A 27,905-nucleotide genomic window follows, 5' to 3' on the forward strand; every position below is an offset into this window, starting at 1 on the left:
ATAGTGTTTTTTCCACATCAGAAGTACATGACTTATACTTGTCATATTAGATGTATATATACATTTAATCCATCTAATCATCATTCAGTGTCTACTAATCTATCTCAATGAACTGTCTTTGGCTACAAGTTCCGTGTTGAATTTTCTATTTTTTTTTATAAAGGGCTTATGCCAGGTTAATCATATGGTATAGAACTTGGTTTCAGACAGCAATTTCAACAACATACAAACTAAGAATTTAAAACAGTTTATATTTTTTTAGTGCAGATTACTGGAATTTTTCCATGTCCGATGTTGTAAAAATGAAAATATATATAATGTACAGGTGTATCAGTACATAGATAAGACTGATTTTCTTTTGGTTCTTAATTTAAAAAGTCAAAATAACTAGTCTTGAATCTTGAATCTCTTGATGTTGTGATTGCAATATTTTGTTGTTAGTTTTTTTTTTTTTAACTGATGAAATAGTGTTCAATTAGCCTTAGTTGAAATTTCATCTTATGAAAATACTACATTGAATATTCATTTTTACTTCTACTGTGGTAGAAAATTCTTATATAAGTAGTACAGAAAATACCTTCTCTCCCTTAGTACCTCTACTCTTCCATCATCTACTTCAAGCTTTTGCTGCTAAAAATGACAGACTGCTCTGGTCAGCAAATCTCTGTCCCCTCTGCTGTCCCCTTCCCCCTCCCCCCTCTCTTTAACCACAGACCACACTCTAATACTAAACAGTCTGATACTGTAAACACAATACATACTAATAAGTTTTAGGAATGTGCTCTGAAGGAAGAAAGGAAGGAATCTGGCTTTTTTTTCTTTCACTATCTTATAGGCAGATGTAGGAAAACAGAAGATATTCTCTTGTAGCAGAAATGTATATAACTGAAGAATAATTGCTAGAATTCTTTTTAGATTCTCAAATCAATTAGAAAAGAAACTCTAAGGGTCTAGATGCATACTCTCTGGTGCTCTGTTCCATGGGAGGTTGTAACTTCTTGCTCAGTTCTGCAAGTTCATTAGTTTGTTAGCAAGAATTTTGTTTATTTAAGTAGTAACTATGTCTGTAGTTGCTAAGAAAACTGTTTTCTCCAAGTGCCAGTCTGTTCCAGAAAATTAACAGTTACTGAAATTTTGGAGTAGTCAGTTCTGCTCCAACTGTGGTCCCACAGAACAGCAGATGTTTTAAAAGTAGCACCAGTGTCAGTAGAAGACTATCACAAGCTTCTGTTTGCCTCTTAGGTTGGAAAACGAATCTTCTAAGATGTCTGGAAAAAATATTTTGGGGAGGAGACTGGAGGGATCCATCCTGTATGGCAGATGTCTTCAAGAAGCTGCCACCTTTCTTTGTTGGCATTATTTTTGCAAAGTGCTTTTTTTCTCACTGGGTTTAATTTCGGATCCCCAAAGCAGCGCCAAATGCATCTTCTTTGGATTTTTTTTTTTTTTTTTCATGCTCATATTGAGTGCAGATTTTCTGGATCTGTTCAGAATCCCCGGTAGCCTTTATGGAAAGGATTCTCCTATTCTTGAAGCCAAGAAAATCTTTTTGTTTACCTCACAAAAACAATTCCAATGAATTTTTTTGTGACTTTTGTTTTAAAATTATGCTAAATGTCCGTATTTAAAGCTTTATGCTTGCTGTTCAATGCACAGTATCCCTCACTGGCACAGAGCTCTCATGGAACGCTAACCATAAAATGGATAAGGCCTTCTTTACTCAGAGATGTGTGGTTTGCTGTATTCAGTATTGATATTCATCAAATAATTGAGCTATCTCTACCCTAAACAGTAGTATTAATATAAAATAGTTACTCCAGCACAAGTTCTCTCCCTGAGTTATACTGCAAACCTATTTGTAGTATCTTCATGTAGCTTCTTTATTGTTTGACAAAAGATCCATGTTTCTAAAGGAGCTAGCTTAGGTACCTCAGCAGTCTACCTGTGAAGAGCACAAGGAATATAGATAATCTCCTTTTTTTACTACTGGAACAAATCTGTTTCTGGTACCTAAGGTTCCTCATTTTAAAGCATACTTGTATCATTACACAGTGGTTGTGTGCAGCTGTCCTACATCCTTCTGCTGTGTCAGCTAGCATTTCTTCTGCTTGCTGGCCCTTTCTGCTGCTAGGAAAATCTTGTTTTTATATATTCTTCCAAATATTTAATTCCTGAATCTAGCAAAGTAGTGGGGGCCCAGCACTCAGTCAGTGGTTTGTGAAAACACTGATGGATGCTTTTTCCCTGTGAGAGTGACCAAACACAGGAATGGGTTGCCTAAAGAGGTTGTGGAGTCTCCATCCTTGGAGATACTCAAACCTAACTTGATGACTCTGAGCAGGGAGGTTGGACCAGCTGATCTGCAGAGGTGCCTTCCAGCCACAACTATTCTGTGATTCTGAGACATGTTCTTTGTTGTGAAGACCCCGTTCACAGCTAGATGATAGTCAGTGTGACTCCTTCATGTCCCTTTTAAAGATTTCTGAAACTTGGTATTAATCTATTTAAAAAATGAGATCTATTAAAAAATCTATTAAAATCTAAATCTATTAATAAATACTGCAGTCTAGGTACTAACATAGACTGAAAAGTAATCCTATTAAGTATTAAGTACTACATTCCCCTACAGTGAGAAGTAGGCTCTATCTCAGCTGCTTCTTCCAGCTCAGGCTCCTCCAGAGTTCTCTGTAATCATGTCAAATATTTAAATAGAAGTGTACTGGAAAGCAGCCAAACAGTTGAGTTTATATACAGGTTGAGTGAGCATTAAAGATCAATGAAACTCAAATTTGGCAAGTAATTTGAAAACAAGAAGTAATAGCTAATGTTTTACTCATTATCTGACTTCTCCATGCCTTGGCAGTAGTAAGGATTTCCCTACTCATGGTCCCAGCTAGTTGCAGGAGGTCCAACCTGTATAGCTTGTTAAGGCTCCAGAGGAAATGTGTGGTCCTGTTTTACAGAACTCAGAACTGAGTGTGACAGAAATAAAAATATGAATCCAGCTGTGTATGGTTTAATATGTATGTAATTCACCCTTACCCAGAAAAGCTTTTTTGGGTTGATCCAAAGGACTTTTTTGTATATCAGTTAAAACATGATGTAAAATACATTTTAAAAAATTTTCTGAGCATACGTGCTCTTGACAAATCTGGCCTTCCTAAGTAAAAAATATTGCTTGAATCTGGTCAAATATGTAGATCTTCCGTATGTTTTCTTTATAATCTAGGTTAAAGACATTCTGTATGTGTAATTGCAGTGGTGGTAAGTCATTAGATAGCTTGTTATGATTTAATTTGAAAGCTTCTTCTAGAAATGTCCTTGTGATCTATTTGTACAACAGTTCTTTGTACAGGACTTCACAATCAGATTTTAATCTGGAACGGTCTTCTGCAAAAGTAAATTAGATATTTAAAAACAATTTCACAATAGGTTTATTTATGGCTTTGCTTTAGCATTGTGACATCTTCACTGTTTTTATTTGGATATAATTGCTGGCATCAATATGCTACAGTATTTAAAATATACTGGATTTCTGAGTCCTAGACTTGAATGAGGACCTATATTACATTCATAGCATCTAACCTGTTCAGATATTATCTCCAAGTTTGTACTGGTAAGCAGTTCTTTCTGGACTGAACTAATTAGAATCTACTTTATTTCTTCCTTTCTCAATGACTTTTTTCTTACCCTCGCATTCTTCTAAGTTTTTCACAAAGTTATAAAAAGCAATAGCCAGAATATAGGCGTGTAGCTCATTTAAATAAATAAATAAAAGGATTACTCTAAGGGTATCAGTATTATTTGGCTTCTGAATACAAAACAAATCAATAGACATAGAAAAAATAAATCATCATCAGAAGAAAGAAAAGGTATGACATTCACTGGAGTTTCCTAAAACTAATTCTAGGAAAGACCAGTATCAAAAATACTCCTTTATCCTTCAAGTTTATGATGTGTGTATATACATAATTCAAAATAATTTATTAAACATACCCCAAAATCTTTTGAGATTTTCTTTTGAATTTTTCTTAAATTAAAAAGTTTGTTCAGTTTCAGCTTTCCTCAGCAACATTGTACGAGGTCAGATGTTAATTTTTCGTAATTTTTCGTTTAAATGTTTGTATGTAAAACAAAAAAATCAAAAAAACCCCATAGTGGTTTAACTTCAGGTCAGCAGCCAGAATTCTTTGGCTGTGTATATGATCAGATTTCCATGTTTGCTCCCAATTTAAAGAAGAAATTTAAAGAATTTCTTTTAATTCCAAAATGGTCATGAGGAAGCAATTTAAAAAAATGCTTGTAATATTTAAAGCCAAGCACACTGATCCTATTGTAAACTTACATTTATGACTAAAATGATTTAGTTCTATTCCTCTATTTTCACTTGAGAAAAACCTACATGTGTAGCACTGATTTTGGTGCTTAACTTTTTTTTTTTTTTTTTTTTTTTTTTTTTTTTTCTTATAATGTTGTAGGGTCAGCTAAAGAAAGTGTCCCAGGATGGTGTGCACTTGTGTTTTGAACACGTGAAAAGATGGAGATTGCACTACCCTTGTGTATAACCAATATTTGATCATCCTTACAGTAAAAACGTTTTTTTCTTACCTTTAGAGTATCCTGGTTTTCAGTTTGTGTCCGTTTTCACTGAGTACCATTGGGAAGATTATTACTGCGTTGGCTGTTTATATACATGGATGAGATCTCCCCTGAGTCTTCTGTCCTCCAGACTGAATAGTCCCAGCTTTCAGAGCTTTTCCTTGTATGTCAGGTGCTTCAGTCCCTTAGCCATCTTTGTGTCCATCAGTTGTCTTCATTTATGTCCACATCTCCCGTGTACTGAGGAACCTATAACTGGACCCAGCACTTCAGATATGGTCTCATCAGTGCTAAGCAGAGGGAAAACATAATCTCCCTTGAACTACTGGCAACCCTCAGCCTAATGTAGCCCAGGAGGCTGTTGGCCTTCTTTGATGTAAGGTCACACTGCTAGCTTGTGTTTCACCTTGTCCACCTGGATGCCTTGGTCTCCTCAAAGTTGTTCTCTGGTAGGCCCCCAGCATGTTCTGGTGCATGGGGCTATTCCTTCCTAAGTGAAGGACTTGGCATTTCCCTTTGCTGAACTTCTGAGGGTACTGTTGAGGTTCTGATGCTTGACAGCATAGGCCTCTGTTGTATCAGCTGCTTCTCCCAATTACCTGCAGACTTGCTAAAGGCTAATTTCACTCCGTTGTCCGGATCATTAATAAGTAAGTTGAACAGAATTGGACCCACTGTCGACCCATGGGGTACACCTGTAGTGATTGGCTTCCAGTTGGACTTAATGCTGCTTATCACAAACTTCAGAGCCTAGCAGTTCAGCCAGTTTTCAGTCCACCTTACTGCCCACAGGTCTAGGCTATACTTCATCAATTTGTGAAGATGTTACAGGAGACATTGTTGAAAGCCTTACTGTAATCAAGATAAACAACATGCACTGCTGTCTGTTCATCCACTGAGCCAGTAATATCATCAGAGGAAGCTACTAGGTTGATTAAGCATGGTTTCCCTGTTGTACATCCATGCTGACTTCTTCTAGTCACCTTCTTGTCCTTTATGTGATTGGAAAAAGTTTCCAGGATTATTTGCTCCATTTTCTTTCCGGGGACTGAGGTGAGGTTGACTGGCCTGTGGTTCTCCAGGTCCTCTTCCTTGAAGATCTTGGAGTGACAAATGCTTTTGCCCTGTCTCTTTGAACCTCCCTCAATCATCATGACATTTCAAAGAGAATTTAGAGTGACCTTACAATGACATCAAGCCAACTCCCTCAGCACTTGTGCCCATCAGAACCCATGGGCAGATGGGACTTGTGTTTGTCCCATCTATTTAAATGCTCACTAAACTAATCCTCCTCTGCTAAGGCTGTCTTCCTTGCTCTAGACTTCCCACTGGTCTCAGGGTGGGGTCTGGAATTGCTGAAGGCTGATTTTACCAGTAAAGATGGAGGTGAAGAAAGCATAGAGTTTGGGCTAGATGATCAGACAGTGAGGTAGATTGAACACTGGCTAAACAGCAGAGCTTTTAAGGCTTATGATCAGTGGCACAGAGTCTAGTTGGAGGCTAGTCACTACCGGTGTATCCCAGTGGTCAATAGTGGGTCCAATGCTGTTCAACTTATTCATCAGTGGTATGGATGATGAGACAGAGTGCACCCTCTGCAAGTCCGTTGATACAAAATTAGCAGGAGTGGCTGATATACTAGAGAGTTGTGCTGCCATTTAGAGGACCTTGACAGGTTGGAGAAATGGGCAGAGAGGAACAACATGAAGTTCAACAAAGGGAAGTGCCAAGTTCTGGACTCAAAGAGGAATAAACCTGTGCATTAGGACATGCTGGAGACTCACTTGCTGGAGAATAGCTTCTCAGAGGAGGCCCTGCATATATCCTGGTGGACACTAAGCTGACCACAAGTGAGTAATGTGCCCTTGTGGCCAAGAAGGCCACTGATATCCTTGCGATCATTAGGGAGAGCATTGCTAACAAATCAAGAGAGGTGATCCTTCCCCTCTGCTCACTGCTAGTGAGGCTGGAATGCTCCACAGTACAAGAGAAGTATGGAGCTACTGGAGCGAGTCCAGTGAATGACCCCTCCCTAAGGAACTGGAGTGCCTCTCCTATGAGGAATGGCTGTGAGAGCTGGGCCTGTTTAGCTTGGAGAAGAGAGAACTGAGGCGGGGGGGAATCTTACCAGCGTGTATTTATATCTGAGGAGTACGGTGTAAAGAGGATGGAGCCAGACTCTCTTCAGTGGTGCCCCGTGACAGGATGGGAGGCGATGGGCACAAACTGAAACACAGGAAACTCTCTGAATTTAAAAAAGAATTTTTCCTGTGTGGGTCACTGAGCACTGGCACAAGTTGCCTGGAGAGGTTGTAGAGTCTCTGTTTTTGGCGAAATTCAGAAGCCATCTGTACAGGTCCTGGGCAGTGTGCTCTAGGTGACCCTGCTTGAGCGGGCAGGTTGGACTAGATGATCTCCAATGTCCTTTCCAACCTCAGCCATTCTGTGATTCTGTGAGTACATCAACCTTTTCTGTGTTCCTTGTCATTATCTCCACTGTCTCGTTCAGCAGCAGACCCATATTTTCCCTATTGTTCCTTTTGCTGCTGCTATATTTGTAGGAGCCCTTTTTGCCCTTCCCCTCACCAGATTTGACACCAGATGGGTTTTATTTTTTCTAAACCCCCGCCTCCCCGCATGCTTGGATGTCTGTGCTTTCCTCCTGAGTCTGCTGTCCTTACTTCTCCCTCTTGTATGCTTCCTTTTTTTAATTTGATTTTAATCAGGAGCTCCTTATACATCCAGCCAGGCCTCTGGCTACATTTATTTGACCTCCCTTTTATCAGGATAGACCATTTTTGAGCTTGGAGGAGGCAGTTGTTGAAAATCAGTGAACTCTCTACTACTCATCTTCCCTCAAGGGCAATGTGCCAAGGGATTCTTCCAAGTAGGTTCCTAAACACACTGGAGTCTACTCTCCTGAAGTATAGGATTGTTAGCATGCTATTTGCCTTGTTTCTACCTTTCAGGATTCTTCCTGAACTCCACCATCTCTTGGTCAATGCAGCCAAAGCTTTCCCTGGCCTTCACATCCCAACCAGTCCTTTCTTGGCTGTAAGCATGAAGTCCAGCAGTGTACCTCTGCTTTTCAGTCCTTGATCACTTATGTTAGGAAGTTGTCAAAAATGCACTCCAAAAAGCTCCTGGATTGCTTGTGCCCTGCTGTTTTGTCCTTCCAGCAGATAGCAGAGAACTCAGGTTGGCCATGAGGACCAGAGCTTGTGAAGTGAGGCTTCTTCCAGTTGTCTATAGAAGGCCTCATCTGCTTGTTCTTCCTGATCAGGTGGTGTACAGTAGGCACCCACTGCACTGTCACCCATGTTTGGCTTCCTGCTAATCCTGACCCACAAGCTCTTAACTGGTCCCTCATCCTTCCGCAGGCAGAGGTCTAGTAAATCTTATTTCTCTTTCATATGGAGGGCAACTCCTCGCTGTCCTGTTTTGTCTTTCCTAAAGAGCCTGTATCCATCTATTGCAGCAGTGCAGTGGTGTGAACTATTCTACCATGTCTCCATGGTTTCCATGAGTTATAGCCCAGCAACTTCTGTGTGCGCCCTGTGGTGTGTACGTGAGTGTACAGACACTTAAGATGGGTGCCAAACTGTGCTGCTTTACCAGAAGTGTATGAGCTTTGCCCATAATGGTGTCTTGTTGGCTCTCCCTTAGTTTTGTGCATGTGCTTGAGGTGGTGCATGCCCTTGGGTCCTGCTCAGTTGATCATGAGGTTTCTCCCATCCACATCACCCTGCGCCTTTTGGTTGCCAAACTTGTTCACAGCTTCCACACTTGATTGTTGGTCATTATCTCCCTCTCCTAATGTTCTGAGTATAAAGTTCTCCTTATGAGGTTGTGAGATGTTTTATTCTGCGAGTCTATTTGCATTGTATTATTGATGCTTAGTAATCGTTGCTGAAATTCAGCATCATTTCCTGATTCTGGTGTAAAAATACAGTAAAAGAAAGCTCCCATTGTGGAATTACAATGAAAAAAATAGTATTTCATTTACTGAACAGGATGGAAGAAGTTGTAATGTACAATTACAAGCTGAATACAGATTTTTTCTTTCAGGAATTGTGTGATGTTTCTAGAATTTTCCTGATAGCAACGTTTTTGCTTTGTATAACTTATTATTCAAAGCAAAAAATACAGCAAGTTAGGAGATATGTATGAAGAAATGAAGTGTAGTTTCATTTAAAAACATACTGTTGTATCTTAGTTTTCTTATTTTTAGAAATCCTTAAGATCCCTAAGGTAGAAGTTTAGCATGAGCAAAATAGTTACGTTCTACTGTGCTACACTTTTTGGATGGCTGCAAATTTGGCTCTCATTTCAGGATATGACTCAAAGCTTGAAGTAGTCAATGGAAGGATTCCTATTGATCTTAAACTTTGTGGCGGGCCATTAGAGAACACACAGTATTCTGCAGTCTCAGGTGACACTGGAGACACCTGCAGGCAATACCTGCATTGATGTTGTCATATAGATGTAAGGGCTTTAACAAGAAGTGTTCTTGGTAGCAGTTACTACAAACATTTCAAACAGTATCTGAGAGTTTGGCGTTACCCCATTTTTTTACCTTCTACAATAAAATGAAGGTTTGGTTAGAGAAACTACTGGATTTATTTAATCTCTATTTTAATGCAGTGCAAATGTGTTGCTTTCTGCTGTTTTAGTGACAATCAAGGAGACAGAACTGAAGTACTGAGTTGGAAGCCTGATACACATGGTACTGGAAAGTGCTAATATATCGCTGGGTCCTTATTCTCGTTGCTATGCTTGGGATCAGAATTAAATTAGTACCTATCAAGGCCGTGCTAAAGTTGTACTTTTTTTTCCCCCTACATAAGAGGATCTTCTTACTGCAGCTCTACCCTTGACAAGTTTTGAGGTGCTATTTATATCTTACTGAATACAGTGGAACTTAAATACTGTAAAGGAAGCCTGTCTCCAAGTGTTCTCCAATATTGGGCTTTTACCAGACTTTTTTAAAATTGTTTTTTTTCCTAACATTAAGTTCTCTGACTGTGGCATTGTGCTGCAGATCATTTCAATTTTTATATAATTACTTAGATATTGTACTACTTAGCGAATAGTGGATAAACTAAATAGTGGGACAAGTCTTAAGAAATATTCTTTTCCCTTTAATATCAATATTTTTGGAAAGTTCTCTTGAAATATTTTCTTCATTCTTCAGTTTCTCAGGAAGAAACACTGAAGTTAGTATTACTGTTTACCTTTTGTACATTAATTTTTCTCTGGATATTTTCAACACTATTAAAAAGTAAGAGTAGCCCTTGTCGATGATATTTTTAGTCACAGAGAAGTGATATGATTGCTGGTGGTCACCAAGAAAATAAGTTGGTGTGACAGATGTAAAAGACATAACTGCTAAAGAGTTTACTGAAAGTTGATTAGAACATGTTAACGCAGTAATGAAAAACTAATTATTTTAGAGTAGTGAGAGCATTAGGGGAAAATTGTAAGACTTTCTGATTGAAACATGTTTTGTAGATTTTTTTTCAAAAGTATGCAATAAATACATATATATCTTCTAGTGTTTATAAGGCAATTGATAGAAAAATAAGTAAATATAGGAACCTCATTATCTAGAATAAAATCATCTGAACACAGCTGTTTAACTGAGATCATTGTTGTTCTTTTCTTAATTTATCTTTATTGCTTGCTTTGCACAGGAAGGAGATACTGGAGCTGCAGAACCTTTACAGACAAAACACTGAGCATACAGCACAGCAGGCTAAGCTGATCGAGCAGCTTCAGGCTCTCAATACAGATGCACAAAAAGTACTGAAAAATCAAGAAGATGCCCATACAGCTGAAACAATGTCATATCAAAAAGTATGCCTGTCTTTTTTATGGTCACAAAGTTACTTTTAACGTCTATTTGCACCATATCAATAGGCAGAACAGTCAAAGCACTGTGTGGTGTTGCATCCTTTCGGAGACTCTTGTTACCACAATCTAGTTGGTAGAGTATCTTTTACTCTAATTACATCCCAGCGTATGTAGCTTCTTGCTTATGTTGAATTGATCAGCCTTTAAAAAATGAGATTTACTTGCACTTGAAGAAAAAATAGGAGTGAATTGCTAAGCATAACAACTGGTTTCTTTAATTTGTGTTTTCTGCATTTTTCTTCCTCTTTTGAGATTTCAATTATTAAATTCTCCAATTCAATTTTGATTATATGTTGAAATTCCTTTCATTTATAAATCATATATTTCTGTAAATCTCAAAGAGTCTTTCTAGTTTAAAGATTTTTTTCAGTCTCAGTTATTGTGATGGGTTTTTAAATGGATAGCTAATACAAAAATTTGTAACTACATCTCTCTCTTTGTATACATGATTTTTAGAATGTATATTCTAAATATATAGATATATTCATATAGAACAAGATATTTATAGAACAAATTTTTTTATTTAGATGAATGATAGGAATAATGATAGTCCTGAAGAAATGTCTCATGCACTACTCAGAATTCTCTTTTTCACAGTAAGTTATAGTTTTCAGTCTTTATGAAATATAGAAGATATGTTTCTTTCCTTTTTAGAAGTATTGAGAAGGAAAAAAACATAGGTGTAACCTTCATGTGCCTTCTACCAAGCATAGAATGTTTTCTCAAGTTGTGTACTGTCAGCGCCTTTTCAAAAAAACAGACATTCCACTTTATCACCCTACCTAGAATGTATTTTGTGATAAAATTGTGAAGCTAGACCTAAATCAAGCAAAAATCCATGCGGAATTTTTAAGGGTATGCCTGGTGAACATATGAGATCACTTAATGCTCAATGTATTCTTGTGTACCTATGCACAAGTACATCATAGACATACAGTGTATGTTCTCTTTCCAGACACTAAGTCTTTATTTGTTTTATTTACTGTGACAGTAGCCCAGCTAGCAACAGGTGGACTTCCATCAGAATTGTTCAGAATGAGTAGGAGGCCAGGGGAGTTCATCTTATCTAGGGCAAGACAAAGTAAATTACATAAAAATCTTTTCAAATAATCAAAAGCTTGTACCAAATGTGAGTATTGGGCATTGCTACTTCCTTCATTTTTTCATCCTCTAGTAAATGCTTCTACAGCTGTTAAAACAGGTCCTTGAAGAGTCACCCCCCCAAAAAAAAAGAAAAAAAAACCTCATTGGAGATAACCCTCTTCTTTATCAGTGTTTCTAGATAGTATTTCTCTAAGGCTAGTTCTACAAAATATGAAATAAAATCAAATTACAATATGGTGAGGCTTTTCTATGGCATGATAAAACTGGCTTACTGGTTACTGTATGTCAATTTATATAGGATAATAGTGGATTTGCCAGTATGGCTTATTTTAGTTTGGGAAGAGTTTAGCTTGCCTATGAAAAATTTTTTTGCTAATATAAGTTACTTAAACATTATAAAAAATGTGTATGTGTATCTCTGCTTATATAGCTATATGGCAAGCCTGTTATAAAATAGGTTTGGCCCAAAATTCATGGCTGTTTCAGAACACTAGTTAACATTTCTCAGTCTTTCCTAAGAGGAGATAAAACCTACCATGACAGCTTACCTGATGGCACAACAAGAACAAAGATACTGTACTTTTGAGAATAAGCCTTTTTTTGATACCTGCCAAATATTCAACTCACAGGTGGTCCTTAAGTGTGTTCTTTTTGAAAGTGCTGAATTTAGTGTTTTTCCAACATGGAGGACTAAGTTTTGCATTTTAAACCACCTAAACACAGCTTATGTATTCTGACAAAATAACTAGTCTGGAACTGATAAGCTATCTTTTTGGTATTTCTGTTGGTCAGAACATCCAATGTACCTGGAAACAATCTGCTCCTTCTGGTCTTTGTAAAAATATGCAGAAAAAGAGTTGTGTTTCCCAAGTCAAAATGCAATGTATCTTCTTACATGTATAGCAAATTGTGGTGAGAGGACTTAACTTTAGCAGGGCTTGAAGGGATAAATTTTTTCTAATGGCATGACCTCCTGTTCCCTACTTTAATTAGTAAACTGCATAAAATGTGCACTCTAGCTGCTTCAAAGTAACATAGTTTCCAAGTCATCAGACGCACAGTCCTGCTGAAGTCACAGTAGACCTTTGGAAAACTCAGCAACTATAAAATAATACAAATGCCTATATTTTCCTTGAAACAGGAAGGCAAACTATTCTAGACACATAGGTGTTGTGTTTGTCTCCCATGCATTAATAATACACTGGCTGCAACAGCTAGATAAGGACGTGTCAGCTATTCCATACACATATTCACAAAGGAATATTTTTCTGTTGCTCCGAATGGCATTAAGCCTATCAGCGTGTACATCCTATGATATATTGTCCCTTACAGGAAGATCAATGACCTCTTTGTTAGTGGTCAGATAGGCAGTGTATGCCGTAGCTAGGTGGTGTGATTGGCTGACATATTGAGAGTTCATCTTAACAGTTTACCATTTAGGAAGAACTGCTCTTTGTGCTGACGTTAATGTGTAGTAGGAAACAGTTGGCTGAATAAAATAAATTACATTTCTGATAAAATGGATAAAGGTCATGAACCTTCACTGGGTTACGTGTAAATCTGTTGAGGACCACGAATTCTTTTCCAAGGCCAGCCATAGTGAGCACGGTACACGTTTTATCAAATTATATTGACTTACTGACGCACTCCTCCTGTTTTCCCTTTTCTTCTTTATTCATGCAAATTTTAAGGATACTGTGTTCTACAATAACTTGTTTAGCTTAGACCATTTATGGAAGCAAATAGATACCTATTTAATATTGCAGGTACAATTCTCATCCTCAAGGATAGGAATATTTTTCTAAAATGTATAGCATCTGTTTTAGTGGTCCCAAATACTCAGGGGACTTCGTTCCTTTGCTGGATTTAATGAGACTCAATAGATTTGTCCTCACTGGCAATTTCAAGGTGGAGAGATTTCAATCAATACTAGGGATAATAAGACAAGAAAAGATTCTGAACTCCTTAGCCGGCTTGCCATGGTTTTCTTAAATTTACAAGTTAAGGCCTTTGTTTTCATGATGCAGTACTTCCCTTTTGTCTGATGTTGCCTTTAGATTTCTTGTTAATCATACTGATTAGAATATTAATAGATATTAATGAAAGGCCATATTAACCAGATAGAAATGCTGTTCTTGACAATAAATAGGAAATAGAATTTGTGTCCTGGAACTCAGATTTACTCCTGAATCAACAGATACAGGGTATGGCGGATTATGATATGGTAGATGTCTGTGATGAAGAGAAGCATTGCTCAATAGCTAGATTTTTGCAGTGATTAGAAAGCATAATGATAGCTGTGCATTATGAGGCATTGCAGAAGTATGCATCAAGCTCACAAGGAGGTAGATGGAAAATAGGATAGGATCAGATACATTTTCACGTGATTTGCTTAATTTTGTGGCTGAAGTTTTCTTGTCAGTTCTTCTCATGGTGTCAATATATGGAGAGAGATTATCTTCCTTCAAGAATGAAAAATCACAATCAAAATAATGTTACTGGCTGTGCCTTTTTAAGATTGAATTTCTAATTTCTAGTCCTTTTTTGGACTGCAACAACCAGAGTTATGATTATTATATTTTTATGCAGGTAGGATTAAATTCACAAAATAAAAGCTAAGACCACGTACAGCTATAAGTAGTAGTAATAATGCAGCTTCTCCCTCAAATTGGGAAAAGATAAATTTATTTTCTCACACAAGAGCTGAGAGACGTTAACCGTCCAGTCAAATACACCAAAGTTAAAGTCAGTAGTAAGTGAATCATCATTTTTTAAGTTCAATTTGCTTATGTGATCTCATGCTGTTGTTCATGCTCTGATACTCTTTTCTGTTGTTGGGAAGAATTTTAATTAGGTTAGTCTGTTTATTCTATTTATTTCCTCTACACCAAATACTAATACGTTCAGTCATACAATATCAAATAGACTTTGGCATCAAACATGCCCATAGACTGAAGATGAAGAAATCCTGTGTAAGGGTATGGCACTCTCGGGATGATGTTAAATGCTTCACCCATAAACTGTGATTTTCATGCGTGAAAAAATCCTGTTCTGAGAAGTTCTTAATGTGCGCTATAGTTCCTGTACCTATTTCTGTAGATTGGGAACTGTAAAATACTTAGATGTTTTAAAAATGAGGCAAGCAATCTCTTATTCCAGCAATGATGAAGTATTTTTTACAATGTAAAAAAATGTGGATGAAGGAAATTATGTCAAGTTTTGAGACTTGGTGAAAAAGCATCAAACATCAAGAAAGGAATAAAAATCTTAATATTAACCTTACTTAATTTTTTTTAAAAGCTACTTGAATCTGAGTTAGAATTATAAGATCTAAATAATTCTGAATTTCCATCTAATCAGATCAGTCCATATTAGAGGATTTTAAATTAACCATTTGCAATATGAATTACATTTTTTTGCATTAGCTGTGATTGGTATTCTTGATAAGCCTACTGAATATTCTCTGACAATATACTATACAGGAGAAGAGCTTTAAATGAGGGTTTGGTAACATTTCACAGGGAAGTAGTTGCTGTTGTGCACCCTTTATGAGAGAAATACGTCAGTTTATCTATTCAAAAAAACCCCTCAACACTCACTATTAAAGAATGATACCAGCATATAAGCAAATTGATATCACATAAGCCAATTGATAAGATGGATGGATGCTGGAAGGCAACAATAGTGACCTAAATACATATTTTGTTTTCAATCAGGAAAGCAGATGGTGTACTTGATTCCTTGAAGTAAACGGACTTTAGAGTTGAACTTTTCATTGTAGCAACATGTATCAACACAACCAAAATATCTTTTTCCTTTATTGTCTCTTGGTTATTTTTGAGCATATATCTAGCTGAAGAATCCAATTTTGCGTGCATTTCCAAGACAATTATAGCATTTGTAATTACATAGTACCATAATTTTGAGGAAAACATTTCTTCCCTCTTAGTTTGTACTAGTTACTCTTACCCTGTACTATCTGATCATACTTATATCCAATCTATCCCTTTTCTGTCCCTTTTAAAATTCTTTTTAATATTCTGTCTCTTCTTAAAAAAATGCAGTACCTCTGCTTTTCCGTTTTAATACTAAATGCATTATAGTTGCTGTTTACTGTCTGTGTCTAGAGCATCTATTCAGTTTCATCCTAGGGCTTCTCCAGCTGGTTTCTGTCCTTGTTCTTTTCAAGTTCTCATAAACAATATGATCTTATAACACGAATTTCTGTGCTGGTACTGTAATAGCTTCCCTTGCAGTTTTACTGTATCTTGATTTAGATTAGCTTTTCTTCCATTTGTACCATTACTGTATATTTAAACGTCTGTGCAATGACATATTTTTTTTAACGGTGAGTATTTAGGTTAACATCATTTAATAGAGAAGAATATTCATTTTATATTCTGTGTATATTAATTGGCTACTGTTGCATTTTAATGGATGCATATACCTTCTTAGTGTTTTAGTTCCTCACAGGAGTGTACTTTTGAAGGAAATCTCCCATCTGTCCCCCCATCTCTACTTTCGTGCCTTTGATATCACAGAATAGCCTATGAGAGCATTAACTGAATGAGTTTCTTTTGAATTAAAAGAAACTCGAAAATGTGCCCCAGTTTTTAGTTGGCATGCAGTCCACAAGCTCTGTCTAAACCTAGTTTAACATAAATCCCTCAAACCTGTATGATGTGAGTGTTGTTTTTAGTGCGAACTGTTTCACTATGCAGATTCTTTCCAATTGCACTTGGATTCTGGGTAATATAGGCACAATGCAATAGAAAACATTGGTTAGTTATCTAATTTTGTTAGATTTTATTGGAATTCCTCAGTCTTTGGCCTGAATTGACTTAATTGTGTCCTCACGTTCTGCCACCTCAGTCTTCATTCTGTCTTCTGCATTTTCACAGAATCACAGAATGGCTGAGGTTGGAAGGGATGTCTGGAGATCATCTAGTCCAGCCCCCCTGCTCCAGCAGGGTCACCTAGGCCATGTTAGACAGGATTGGATCCAGGTGGGTTTTGAATATCTCCAGAGAAGGAGACTCCACAACCTCTCTGGGCAACCTGGTCCCTTGCCCTGTCACTCTAACAGTGAAGAAGTTCTTCGTATTCAGGTGGAACTCCCTGTGTTTCAGTTTCTGCCCATTGCCTCTTGTCCTTTCACTGGGCACCACTGAAAAGAGTCCAGCCCCATCACCTTGACACCCTCCCTTAAGGTGTTTGTAGACATTGATAACATCCCCTCTCAGTCCACTCTTCTGCAGGCCAAAAGGACCTAGGTCTCACAGCCTTTTCTCTTAAGGGAGATGCTCCAGCCCTCTGATCATCTTTGTAATCCTACGCTGGACTCTCTCCCGTAGCTACATGTCTCGCTTGGACTGGGGAGCCCAGAATGGGACATAGCACTTCAGATGTGGCCTCATCAGGGCTGAGTAGAGGGGCAGGATCACCTCCCTTGACCTGCTGGCAACACTCTTCCTAATATACCCCAGGAGACTATTGGCCTTCTTGGCCACAAGGGCACATTATTGGCTCATGGTCAACTTGTCATCCACCAGCACTCCCAGGTCCTTCCTAGGGATTATTCCTCCCTAGGTGGAGGACCCTGCACCTGCCCCTGTTGAACTTCATGAGGTTCCTCTCTGCCCATCTCTCCAGCCTGTCCAGGTCTCTCTGAATGGCAGCACAGCCCTTGGGTGTATCAGCCACTCCTCCCAGCTTGGTATCCTCAGCCAACTTGCTGAGGAGGCACTCTGTCCCTTCATCCAGGTCATTGATGAGTAAGTTCAACAGGACTGGCCCGAGTACTGATCCTTGGGGGACACTGCTAGCCACAGGCCTCCAACTGGACTCTGTGCCACTGATGATGACCCTCTGAGCTCTGCCTTTCAGCCAGTTCTCAATCCTCCTCACTACCGACTCGTCTAACCCACACTTCCAGAGCTTATCTAGGAGAATGTTCTGGTAGACAGTGTCAAAAGCCTTGCTGAAGTCAAGGTACACAACATCGACTGATATTCTCTCTCATCTACCCAGCCAGTCACTCCATCATAGAAGTCTATCAGATTGCTTAAGCGTGATTTTGCCTTGGTGAATCCATACGGACTCCTCCTGATCACCTTCTTTTCCTCCATATGTCTGGAGATGACGTCCAGGACGAGCTGTTCCATCACCTTTCCAGGGATGGAGGTGAGGCTGAGCAGCCTGTAGTTGCCTGGGTCCTCCTTCTTGCCCTTTCTGAAGACTGGAGAGACACTGGCTTTCTTCTAGTCCTCAGGCACCTCTCCAGTTCTCCAGGACCTTTCAAAGATGGTGGAGAGTGGCCTGGCAACAGCATCCGCTATCTCCCCCACTACCTGTGGGTGCATCCCATCTGGGCCTATGGATTTGTGAATGTCTATCATTGCACAGAAGATCTCTAATCCTATTCTCCTCAACCAAAGGAAAGTTGTCTTTTCTGCAGACTCTCTCTCTTGTCTCCAGTGTGTGGGATTCCTGAGGGCTGCCCTTAGCAGTGAAGACTGAAGCAAAGGCAGCATTCAGTAATTCTGCCTTCTCTGTATCCCTTGTCACCAGGGCCCCCAACTCATTCAGTAGTGGGCCCACATTTTCCGGGGTGCTCGTCTTGCTGCTGATGTGTTTGAAGAAGCCCTTCCTGCTGTCCTTAACATCCCTTGCCAGACTCAATTCCAACAGGGCCTTAGCCTTCCTTGCCACATCTCTACATACTCTGGCTGCATTCCTATATTCCTCCCAAGCAGCCTGTCCCTCTTCCACATTCTGTGTACTTTCTTCTTCCGTCTGAATGTGGTCAAGAGCTCCCTGCTCACCCATGCAGGTCTCCTGCCCCTTTTGCTGCACTTCTTACTCATAGGGATGCACCGCTCTTGAGCTTGGAGGAAGTGATGCTTGAATAGTAGCCAGCCCTCCTAGACCCCCCTTCCTTCTAGGGCCTTAACCTATGGGATTCCTCCAGGTAGATCTCTGAAGAGCCCAAAGTCCACCCTCCTGTATACCAGGGTTGCAGTCTTACTTATTGCCTTGCTTGCTGCATGTAGAGTCCTGAATTCCACCATCTCGTGGTCACTGCAGCCAAGACTGCCCCCAACCTTCACATCTCCAACCAGTCCTTCCTTGTTCGTTAGGACGAGGTTCATCAGGAGGAGCTCGTAGGCTCCTCCACCGTTTGTGACAAGAAGTTATCATCAATGCATTGCAGGAGCCTCCTGAACTGTTTGTGCCTTGCTGTGTTGTCCCTCCAGCAGATGTCAGGGTGGTTGAAGTCCCCCAGAAGAACCATGGCTGTCATTGTGAGGCTACTTCCAGCTGTTTGTTGAAGGCCTCATCAACTTTCTCTTCCTGGTCAAGGTGGCCTGTAGTAGACACAGCAGTGTCCCCCATGTTGGCCTACCCTTTAATCCTCAGCTATAAGCTCTTGACTGGCTCTTCATCGACCCTTAGGCAGAGATTGATAGATTCCAGTTGCTCTCTCACATAAGGAGCAACTCCACCACCTTGACTTCCTGGCCTGTCTTTCCTAAAAAGCACATAGCCATCCATGGCAGCATTCCAGCCATGTGAGCTATCCCACCATGTCTCTGTGATTTCAGTGAGATCATGGCCCTGCAACTGCACGCAGATCTCCAGCTCCTCCTGTTTGTTCCCCATGCTGCGTGCATTGGTGTAGGGGTGTTTCAGAGAGGCAGTTGTACATGCAGGTTTGACTGTGCACGCAGGCATTTTCAATGACTACATTATGTATTTAGCATCTCCTTTATCCCAAATCGTCAACTTCTTAATCAATATTTAATGCTTCTCAATCCTTTACCTCATCCCAACATTATTAGACTGTTAAGTGTTTTTATCACTTATGGCCAGGTTTTGGTATTCTGTCTTTCAATTATTTTGGAAGATCTATTATCCTAGCTTCGGCCTGGTGTTTTTAGATGACTTGATGACATTAAGCACACTTGTTATTCTAAAGAAGTTTTGTATTTTAAGCAGCTGTTCAAAGACTCAGCAAAAAGTACTTTCTGGTAAAACTCAGTTAAATCTATATAGGAAATTGTTAGGATAGCTGAGAAAGAGGAGGGGGCACTATGTTTTGTAACTCAGCAAAGTTACTTGTCTTCCCTGGCTGATAAATATACTGTTACATCATATGGACTAAATCTATTACATGCACTTATTTCAGGTAAGTATTATTTTCTGTTTATTTTAAAATACCTTTACCTGTAACAGTCTGTGTTGCCTGATGAAGAAAGCATGGATCAAAGTCACAAGAAATATTCTCAGAATACAGCTTGTGCAATAATTTTTGCAGAAAACAGCTTTCTGTCCGACTGTTGCATTTTTTTTACCTACTAAATTTCATAAACTGTTTAAAAAGTTATTTTAAATGTTTTCCTTTTTCTTTGTCTCCAGTAAACAACTCTTGCCTCCTTGCAATTTTTTTTTCATTTACCTTGGGCAAATGTCTCATCCTATTGGTGTTCATGTGGAGTATAACCACTCATTTCTGTCCCATTTGCTGCAAAGCTTGCAGGTTCTGAGATAAATTATTTATTATATTTTCATCTTTCTTTTGGATTTTTTCCTGTCTGGTCTTCTGATTTTAATTTTACATCTTGTTTCTCCTCACATGTGTTTCTGGCTGTATTAATGGGAGACTTACTTTACTATGTTGTGCAATTCTGTGTGTTCTAGAACACAAGCATCCTGCAAAGTTACTAAATGGGGTATGTTTTCTAAACCAAGGGCAAATGAGCAGAAGAAAACCAGAAGAAAATAATATAAATATTAAGGATGTAGTTGATACACACAATGGTGATTTTGATCATAAATAAAAAGTTAGGGAGCCAAAAGGAAATACGTAAGTGGTTCCAGTAATCTCTTAGGAGTAGATAAAACTGTCTTCTTTTGTACAGATATATTTTTCTTTTTGAACTATTCTGATGTTAAATGCCTTATTTCAAATCTCATTCCTATGAACTAGTAAATTGAAGTTTAGAAAAGTTATATAAAACTCAGTATAAAAGATGATGAATGCTATGAATTTTCCTTGCATATAGCTTTTAGGTAGTTTTGACTGTAGTAGAAATACGTTTATTCTGTTATTGTTTTCAAAGCAGAAGAGGTTGGAAAACCTTATGCAAGTAGAAAGACATGCTATTTGTCTTGTCCTGACAAATGCTGACTATCAAAAATACCCATTAGGTACATTAGGGGATGTGGCTGCTAAGGATCTCTGCCAACTAGAAAAAAGCATCATATTTTTGATGTTCTTCATTCATCTTACTAGGATGCTACCTTTCAAATACTATAATTATAACCACTTAAGTGCTGTTAGTCATAAAACTAGCAAACTGTCATACCAGTATGATCTAGCTAATGAGCTTATGTAGCTGTAGCTGGAAGTAACTATGTCTTGATATTCCATTCATATGGAAGGACATTATCTAAAAATGCATGGTTTTGATAAATTAATTATTTTCCTCTGTGATACTGCTTTCTTTAGCAGTATCCATTAGCCAATGATTGACTAATTTTGACTTATATTTTCAAAGGTGATGAAAGCTTTTTTAAATAAATAAAAAGATTCGATGTGTACAAAAATTCAATGTAAAAATTTAACTCCTAAGACTTAGAATCTTTCAACATGTCAAAATATGTGGCCTTAGAATTAATGTTTTAAATCACATAAACAGGCAGAAGGCAGAAGGAAAGAGACAAATGTGACAGATAAAGCTGACAAAATGACCCCATGAAGAGTAAAAATTATGTTTTTACATGTCATTGTTCTTTGTAGACATGAAAACTATTTATAGATTATGAAAATCTAGTCTAAATATTTAAGTAGGTTCTTTTGGATGTAGTGGCAGAAATGAGTTTTCCAAAGAGAACTGTCAGCTGTGGAAGCACATTTTTGTATGGATTATTTCATGTTAAATTAAGTAGTCAGATGGAAAATTGTTTATTTTTAGGAATGTGGGCAGTCAAAAGGATGAAGGATTGGAATGAAAAGAGATGGAAGAAAATGTGTTTGTGTAATAAAGCTTTAGCATCAACTATTTCCTTCAAAATCTGAACTGTTGTTTATTTAACTATGTTTTTATTTTTGTAAAATTTTCTTTGAAACATTTTGTAATACATTTTTGTTTTCAGCAGTTTGCAGGCTTTTGTATTAAGGAAGAAAGGTAAAAACAGAGAGACGGAGTTTAAGTTCTTCTGTTCTTCCTGTGAAATACTGATTTTCTCTATACTTCTCTGTTAGCATGTACTGCTAATCATTACTTATCTATAGTTCTGAAAATACTTGGTGTGTATGAAATACATCCCTTATAAAGGATAGAAGTATATATGCAGAATATGTACAACATTTTGGTTTCAGCAAGAACAGTTGAACAACAGTTGGTGTAAGAATTTCTAGTGACATCTTTGGGTTTCATACCTCCTGTCAAAAAAAAAAAAATTCCCATAGAATGCTTGCTTAAACAACCTTTTTACACTTTATTCAAAATGCAGTGGGCATTACTGAATTCATAGTAGACGTTATTTAAGCTAAATTAAAAGTGTTAGTTTTAAAAGATCAAGCTATTCTACACAAGATAGGGATGATAAATGGTATGGTTAGTTATCTACTTTGGTATATAGGTTTTCCCAATGAGAATTTTTCTTTAGAATATTCTGTATTTTGTATAAACTCTTCAAGAAGTAAATCTTGATTTTTAAGTTTGTAGACACCATTGTAAACACCGTTGAAAACAGTTGAAACTGGTAAGATTCTAATACAAATGGTGCTTGTCTGGAAAAACTTCTATTTAAGTTCTGTTTAAAGTTTCATGTTACTGCTATAGTTAATATCTCAAATGGCTAGGGCATGATTGGAGCAGGAGGACAACAGGTTGAAAGAATTGTCAAAACCAAAGAAAGAGTGTGATCTTTGTGGCCAAGTGACTTAAGTTATATGTCATCTCTTCCTTTATTTATATAGTTATCTTCACTGATGTTATTTCTAATCCTGTTTTTCGTGTGTGTTTGTTTTACTACCTCCCCAATAGCTTTATAACGAATTGACTTTATGTTTCGAAACGGCTAAAACAAATGAAGTGCAACTGCAGCGAAGCTATGCCTCTCTTCAGGATCAGTTACTTGGAAAAGATGAAAAGATTTGTCAGTTAGAAGAGCAACTTCAGCAGACTCATGATGCGTTAAATGCAGTACATCAGAATCTAAAACTTGAAGAACAGGTGAGACCACTTTTAAAATGATAAAAATAATTTCTACTTGGTTTAAGTTAACCTTCTGTACAAGCCACTTTTAGAAAAGATTACAGTCTTTAGCAGGGGGGAATTTGTGTAACTGTGCTACTACAACAGCATGACTATTTCTGCTGGTGTTGTTAATACAGAGTACTTAGGCAGTTTATTTGTATTTGTTGTATGGAAAAATCTTGTGACAGTCTCAGTATGCAACCATATCTTACTTCAGTTTTTAAGAACAAGGATATTAAAACTAAAATTAATACCATTTTTTTTCCTGGAAACAAATTCCTGGGGAAAAAATGTAATATTTCTGGATTTCTATGCGAAAATTAGTGTATTATGGGCCTGGTGTTTCATTGTTCCTGACTATGTGATTAAAGGTTGTAAATGAATCAGAGATCTAAATAAAATATTAGGTAGGGAGGACTGTTTGTCTAGGAATTTCTGAGTTTTAATGTACCATTTGGAAATATAGTAATAAATCTATAGTGTTCATTAACAGACTTCCAACTTCAGAAATGTCTAAGATCTTGCAGTTCCTTAGGGAATTGCCCTTTCACCCCTGAGATTTTCCAAAGCCTGATTTATGAGTTGTGAGTCATAAAATGAATTTGAGGGGCCTTGAAATGATCAACATGCAATGTTTTTTTAATGTCTATGTTGTTTAGCTTTCCACTAATGAAAACTTAAGAGCTTGTTGCAAACATTCTTTTCTTCATCTTATTGATAAGACGTGTTTATGTATATGATTTCTACTAGCATTTCTTTTGAATAATGAGGGGAAAATGTTCATTGGGAAATACTCATTAAATGCAAATCTTTGTTTAGTGCAGGTAGTAAGGTAAGCCTGTATTCAAGAATTATATTTATGAATTCAAAAAAACTATATGTTTTTTATATTATTTATAATAATGTTATAAATGTATATGTATAAAAGATATTTATAATTATTTATAATATATTAAAATATATTGTTTAATTTGTCAAACTTTAAGTAGTAATCTGCTTTAAAAGAGAAAAATGGCAAAATGCTGTATCTCCTGCATTTTTGTTATTCCAGAGTTAATGTTCCAAGTTTATCCAAATTATTACTTAAGTATTTAAGATCCTTTGTTATAAAATTCTTAAACCTGTATTTGTATGACTTTTAAACTTCTCCCTAATCTAAAGATTTCAGAGTTTTGTGTCATGAACAATCAAATAGATTCTTTAAAATCCTCCTTGTGTTTCCTTTCTGATACATTCTTGATACTTTTGTGAATCTTAGACTTTTTTTCTATTTTTGAACTTTTTGGTGGATTTTTGTAAGCTTATAAAGTTAACATTAGTCTCAAGCTGTTTCTCCTGTAAGCATTTTTGGATCATGGCTTTAGAATGCTCGGATTTTATTTCTGAATACACTATTATTCTTTGTGGCTTTGTACCACACTGAAGATGTTTTTTAAGGTTTTTCTCTCAGACTATTTACCTTTTTTAATCATAAGACTGTTTATTTATTATAACTTTGGGTTATATTTCCTGAGCTTAAAGAAGTCTTTTCTTTTTTCTCTGTGAAGAGAATTACTTTCCTCCATAAGCAGCACTTTGCCTAATCTGGATATTCTGTGAAAGTTCATCGCACAGTTGTACAATATCACCATGTCCTGGTGTAAATCTTATGGATTGGCTTTTGTCTTTATTATCCTGAATAGCTTAGTATCATTAGCAAATCTGTTACTTCACTAATTTCCTCCAGCTTGTCTGTCTATATGGATATATGTGTACACACATATATACACATCTCCCTCTACATACACACATAGGCATATATATGCACACACACACATATGTGTGTATATATATATGTATATTTGGAACATATGGGACACCGCTGATGACCCTTTCCCACTTAGTTCACTAAGCATTTGTTGCTACTACTTATTTGTTATAATCAAAGTGGTTTTTATCTGTAATATTTTTCCCCTTAAGATACAGCATTTGGGTTTCTTTAAGAATTCTTAGTATGGAACATTGTTGAAAGTCTTTTGAAATCCAGGTAAACTATTTCAATTGTGTCTCTCCTGTTTACTTCTTCAGGGAACTTCAGTAAATTTATGACAATAAAATTAAGACTGTTTTAAGAAGGTAATGACAATCTACGATTAGTAAATCTTCTACTTCATACTTGATTTCTTTTAGATCTTTTAAGTGAATCACATTTAGTATGTGTGATTCGCTACTACTTTTTATTTATTTATTCTATATCTCCTTCTAGTGGCGTTTGAATTTGAAGCAGATTATCCAGCATAGTCTGTGTAAATAAGGATCCTAATGTGGAACATTCCTGATGTAGACATTGGTCATCGTGGATGCAAATAGTTTTTTTTTATGGCCTTCTGTTCTCTGCATGCTACATTTCCATTTTGATCCTATCTCAGCATTTTAGACTCTCTAGCACTCTCCTTGTTCCCAGTGTAACTGAAAGACTGTATTTGTCAGAGAATATTCAAAGAGATTATAGTTTGAATGATTACATCAAGTGTATGTGCTGTATATGTTGCTTTGTTAGGGAATGTGGATTCAATCATACCTTCTGCAGAAAAATATCTGTTGAATATTTCTGTGGTCTGTCTGTAATGAGCTCAGCCAAATATTCATCAGGGTTATTGTAGCACATCATAGGAAGCAAAAGGAGGCAACTTAAGCTGATGAACATACTATACTAAGCTAAATGCAGTGTGGAAAAATTCATTTCTAAATAGATTAATCTTAGACCAGTCTGTGATGAGACAAGTGATTATTGTTGCTGAAGCAGCAGCATCGTGGAGGAAATACAGGTAGCTGAGGGAAGCTAACCACAGTTGCTGCATCTGTAGGAGAACTGATGGGTTAAGCAACATGTACTTAACATACTTAATATTCTCTCTTGATTAACAGTTTTTCATTCTCCTATAGCTATATACTATACTCCTATACTCTAAATTTCACTGACATGTAGTCTTGCTGTAGTTGAAATGCCGGACTATGCCTGTTGGGAATGTGTAATAATGCTAATTGCTGGCCATGTTTTGATGACAGCCATACTACCATTACTGCCTTATGTGAATGTTGGAAGGATAGTGATGGAGATGATCATTATATGGCTCTACAGGTGAGGTCTTTTCATGGAAAAAAGTGGTTATCACATTTGTGATCTTTTAGTTAGCCAGAATCCTGGTCATTTGTGAAGTTCTGAAGTTAAGCATGATTAGAAGAACATTGTAATTTACTGTGCTGGCTGTGACTGCAGCATCAGTCAAACAGAATGCCTTTGGAATAGAATTAACAGGAGACCAAAATAGTGTAGACATCCAGTTCTTCTTGAATTTTCCTTTATCACCTCATAAACGATCCTTAAAAAAAAAAAAAAAGGTGACATTAGTGTTGGTTAGATTTCTGGTATAAAGTACTGGTCTCTTGAGTTTATTTAGATTAGCACCTCACTGAAAGTTTCAAACAGTTTCTTTTTTCAAACATGTTAACAGTCTTTTTCAACGGCAGTAGTACATCCTCTACAGACTTCACTAGCCAAGAAAATTACAGATTAGTGTTGCATATGTAGCTCAGATGTTTTCCTGGATTTTAATTTTTATTCCTGTTGAAATTAGATCACAGGCAGAAATCAGTATTGCATTATTAGGCTTGTTAGCCAAATTATCTTGATTTTTCATGTATTAAGGGTAAAATATGCCTTTTTTGATGATGTGGTCTTGTCAGAGTGGCACTTGTGTTAGGGTAAACTTTTAGCTGATTTTAGTTGAGTGTGATGAAGAATTTTAATCTACTTTATAGTAAATTTCTATATATACCTTAGTGTGCGTACATTCATCAGTTTTAACATACCTTTCCTCTACTCAGGGAGATTAGACATCTTTGCATTTGGAAGACTTTACTTAGCTCTGTGCTTATGCTAAACAGTAAAAAAGAACAAAACAAAAGCATTTTATGTAGTTTTAAAAATATAAGGCTGTGGAGAATTGATTAATTTCATATCTTGTAATTGCTGTTTTGATTTGGTTTCACGTTGAGCTCTGAAATGTGTGCCATACATTTAGCTATACAGTTAATATACCATAGCAGTTACCCAAATGAATAATAAATATTTAAGAATATTTATGGAGCTAAAGTAGTTCTTTCTTTCTTGACTTTTTACTTTTTTTACCTGTACAGTGCTTGACACGTCAAAGACAGTACTAGAAGCAAAATAATTAACAGGCAATTAAATATTTTTAACTGTTACATCTGACAGCTGTATGCTTTCTAACTTAATACATACTTCTCTTGCAACTTCTGTAACATTCTCTTAATTTCTCATTATGTAGTTCTTAAAAGCAGTCAGAATTGGAGATACTGGTAAAATAAAGAAAGCAATAATTGCTCACAGATATAACTTATGCTTATTATAAAGCATGCTGATTTGTAACTTCAGGTTGAGTTGAGAAAGATTGATATGAGAGATATAAAAATCAAATGTTTCAAGACAAATTTCATCCAGTATTGTCATGAAGAAATCCTCCAAGTCATGTTTTCAAAGTGTTACTTTCTGGTTTTCTAACATCAGTGATTTCAGTTTATTAATCTTATATATTACCATCTTTATTGTTGGAAAATATCAATAACATTTTTCAAATGGTTGTATTCTGCTGAACTGCAAAATAATAATTATATGGAGATTATTAGACTATTGCTAAAGAAAGAGCTAGGTTGTAACTTGTACAGTTAAATTTGGTCTGCATTTATATATGATTGTAATGGGAAAGTACTGATATTTTCAGTACTGACAATATATAGATAAATATCTTGTAAACTATAAATTTAAAGACATATTGTGTTCAATATTCATGATATCATTTTAGTCTTATTTACAACTTTTAGAGCAAATTTAATGCAGTTGTGTTGAGGTAAACACTTTTTTTAAAGGTATCATAAGCATGTTTCTGAGTTTCCCTCAGTAACTAACAGTAATTTGTTAGTTTCCAGACATTATAAAGCTACACTTAAAATGCCTAATCG

General features: G+C 36.9%; 1 protein-coding gene across 1 annotated transcript in view; it reads left to right on the top strand.

The window, feature by feature from the left end:
• Positions 1-27,905, top strand: part of CNTLN (centlein) — a 202,298-nt gene that overhangs the window by 57,543 nt on the left and 116,850 nt on the right. Inside the window, exons 7-8 of the mRNA XM_062599459.1 lie at positions 10,297-10,455; positions 22,671-22,859. Coding sequence (XP_062455443.1) covers positions 10,297-10,455; positions 22,671-22,859 — 348 coding nt within the window. The remainder of the gene's footprint in view (positions 1-10,296; positions 10,456-22,670; positions 22,860-27,905) is intronic.

The sequence above is a fragment of the Rhea pennata genome, chromosome Z (genome assembly GCF_028389875.1).
Source record: "Rhea pennata isolate bPtePen1 chromosome Z, bPtePen1.pri, whole genome shotgun sequence".
Taxonomy (NCBI): Eukaryota; Metazoa; Chordata; class Aves; order Rheiformes; family Rheidae; genus Rhea; species Rhea pennata.